The following is a 2,532-nucleotide window of genomic DNA, read 5'->3' on the forward strand; positions in this document are numbered from 1 at the left end:
TTGGCTCTGGGCGGCGAACATGGCGTTGATGGCGCTCCATACTTCGGCCGGCGTCTGGAGCGTGGCAACTTGAGCAAGGATCTCACGGGACAGAGATCCCATCAGATACCCTTGGAGTTGTTGCTGCTGTGCGTACCAGAGAGTTCGGGCGAAGTTGGCGATCTGTTCTTCTTTGCCATCTTTGGTGATGGTGAGGGTGGCCGGTGGTTCCGGACTCTTCCCATCAAGGTGGTGCTCCATCTGTGCGCGTCTGATCTGTGGTAGCACGACGGCCTTCCATAGAAGGAAGTTTCCCCTTGTTAGCTTCTCCTATGGTGGCGGTCCGAGAGGAACAGAGCTGCTGCTGGATGATGATGCGAAGGTGGAGGACATGGAGGTGGAAAGCGTGCTCGTGGTGGAAGATAGGGCTGCGGAGGAAGACATGATCTCAGCCGCGGGAAGGTAGCTAGATGCGATCTTCGATCTGAGAGGAAGATGCTCTGATTACCATGTAAGTTGGGTTGGAAGCGTTGAAGCCTTTGTCTCGGGCCGCATGTTTATATATATTGGCAATGCCTTAGAGTACAAGAAGAGATCGGGAAGATCGATCTCAGGGAGAGTTCGGTACAGAGAGAGGAAGAAAAGGAGATAGAGATAGATTACAGTTTGAATGAAATATCTCTATCCTATACATACTCTAACATCTAGGGCCATTTCCTCTCTATGTTGATGCATACATTTCTTCCACGTTATCCAACAATCTTTGAATTAATACTATACAAAATGGCGATAAAATTATACATGCAGTTTTTACGTTAAGTGAGTGCTAATTTCCAACCGATCTCCAATTTCAAATTTTGTACCTATAGTTACATGATGAGATGTATCCATCCGCGATTACGGATCACGAATTGTTCACCATTTTTTAGGAACTCATATCGGTTGTTCACCATTTATTTGACCTGTGGCCTGTCCACGCTCCTCAAAGAGTCCTGTCTCCGCCACCAAGCAGGCCTTCAGGCGGGGTAGTTCACCTTGGACTCGTAGCACTTCCCAGCATTCCACCCGGCGGGGACGACATTGTTGGCGACGAGCACCTTGCCGGAACTCGAGGTGAGCCGGAAGGAGAATGGGGCTTCCAGAGGCTTCCCGGTCTTGGACTCCATGCACCACAGGGCGCCCCACGACTGCCGCATCTTTTCCCACTTGGCGTAGCCTTTTTTGCCGCCGGCCTCCATGACTTCCACGGAGTTGAGGTCTCCGTCGCCGGCCTCGTATTCGACCAGCATGGCGAGGTAGAACGGGTTGGCGCCCGAGTCCATCTTGAAGCTAATCTTCTTGCCATGGTACTTGCATGGCACCCTGATGAAAGAAAAGTAAGAAACCAACATCTGATGCTCGGCCTATCACAGCACATCCGTACGTGTGCAGAACGTTAATCGGACGAGATCGATCTGTAAGACAAAACTTGAATGCCTTTTTCACCTCTCGAATTCGATATTGAGGACTCCGGCGTTACGTAGTTTCTCCGCCATCCCGGGCTTGGCCAAGGCGCCGAAGGCGGTGCCGCTCATGTCGAAGTGCGGCCTCTTCTGACACTGCGCGTCGGGGCACTGGTCGGTAATGACGACGGTTACGTGTTTGCCGGAGCATTCCGGGTTCTCTTTGCACCTGATCTGTAGGCCATTTGATTAATTAGCACACCAAAATAATCTGAACGTCAAACGTGGCACATGGAACAAACGACTGTGTCGTCCACCTGATAGCATGAACCGCAGCCTTTGCCGTTCTTGAAGATGCCCGCTCCGCCGGCGGCGATCAACGACGAGAACGGGTCCTGGCCGACATCGCTTTTATAACCACACGCGCCACCTGCGTATCGCATTGGCGTAGTAGAGTGAGTTTTCTTGCGTTGTCGCCAGTTATCGTGCGTCAAATTCATATCCATGAATGTACCTTCGCTGCCGTCGCCGTTAGGGCCGCCGTACCACGTTGCGCCGCCGTTCGCCCAGCCGTGCGTCGCCCTTGGGAGTGATAGGATTGACAGGACGGCGAAGGTGGCAAATAGGAATATGCCTCGCCTGCAAGCCATTGTTTCTCTTGGTTGACGGAATGAAGAAAAGATACTATTTGATGGCATGTATATATATAGGTACCGTTTTATAGTAACGATTGGTCAACTTGCAAATCTATATATAGGGATTATTTGGGTGGTACATATAGGACAGTTTTAATTATAGGAGGACTATAGACATGAGAATGTGGCGCAACTATAGTTAGTTTTTCGTTGTGTCTAAGTGCATCTCGAACGCCGTCCACTAAATCGGACACCGCATTTGTCCGAAGACGGGAAAGGACCAGTCCACAAATACGGATGCGTCGGTCATCCAAAGCTGTCTGCATATGTCCCGTTATATTTCAAAATTTCAATGAAAATAAACAAATTTGATGCACATTTGAACGCATCAGATAATCTTTCCCTAATAATAAAGCACGGATTGACTCCTTGGCTTTACCGTCATAATACGCTTTTTTCCTTAAATTTACGCTTTC

At 49.7% G+C, this 2,532-nt stretch overlaps 1 protein-coding gene across 1 annotated transcript; it reads right to left on the reverse strand.

Annotated features, from left to right (window-relative positions):
• Nucleotides 1-510: 510 nt before the first annotated feature.
• Nucleotides 511-2,096, reverse strand: LOC123041812 (expansin-B5). The gene is made up of 4 exons (XM_044464374.1): nt 1,936-2,096; nt 1,739-1,851; nt 1,465-1,655; nt 511-1,341 (listed from the first exon to the last, which is right to left on the reverse strand). Exons 1-4 carry the CDS (start codon nt 2,069-2,071, stop codon nt 996-998), a joined length of 786 nt encoding a protein of 261 aa, XP_044320309.1. The 5' UTR covers nt 2,072-2,096; the 3' UTR covers nt 511-995.
• Between the last annotated feature and the right edge of the window lie 436 nt (nt 2,097-2,532).

The sequence above is a fragment of the Triticum aestivum genome, chromosome 2B (genome assembly GCF_018294505.1).
Source record: "Triticum aestivum cultivar Chinese Spring chromosome 2B, IWGSC CS RefSeq v2.1, whole genome shotgun sequence".
Lineage (NCBI taxonomy): Eukaryota > Viridiplantae > Streptophyta > Magnoliopsida > Poales > Poaceae > Triticum > Triticum aestivum.

Coding starts and splice junctions, on each gene's coding strand:
- LOC123041812 (XM_044464374.1), bottom strand. CDS start 2,071: ATGGCTTGCAGGCGAGGCATATTCCTATTTGCCACCTTCGCCGTCCTG. Junction 1,852..1,935: donor TAACGGCGACGGCAGCGAAG/GTACATTCATGG, acceptor TGCGATACGCAG/GTGGCGCGTGTGGTTATAAA. Junction 1,342..1,464: donor CTCAATATCGAATTCGAGAG/GTGAAAAAGGCA, acceptor TTCTTTCATCAG/GGTGCCATGCAAGTACCATG.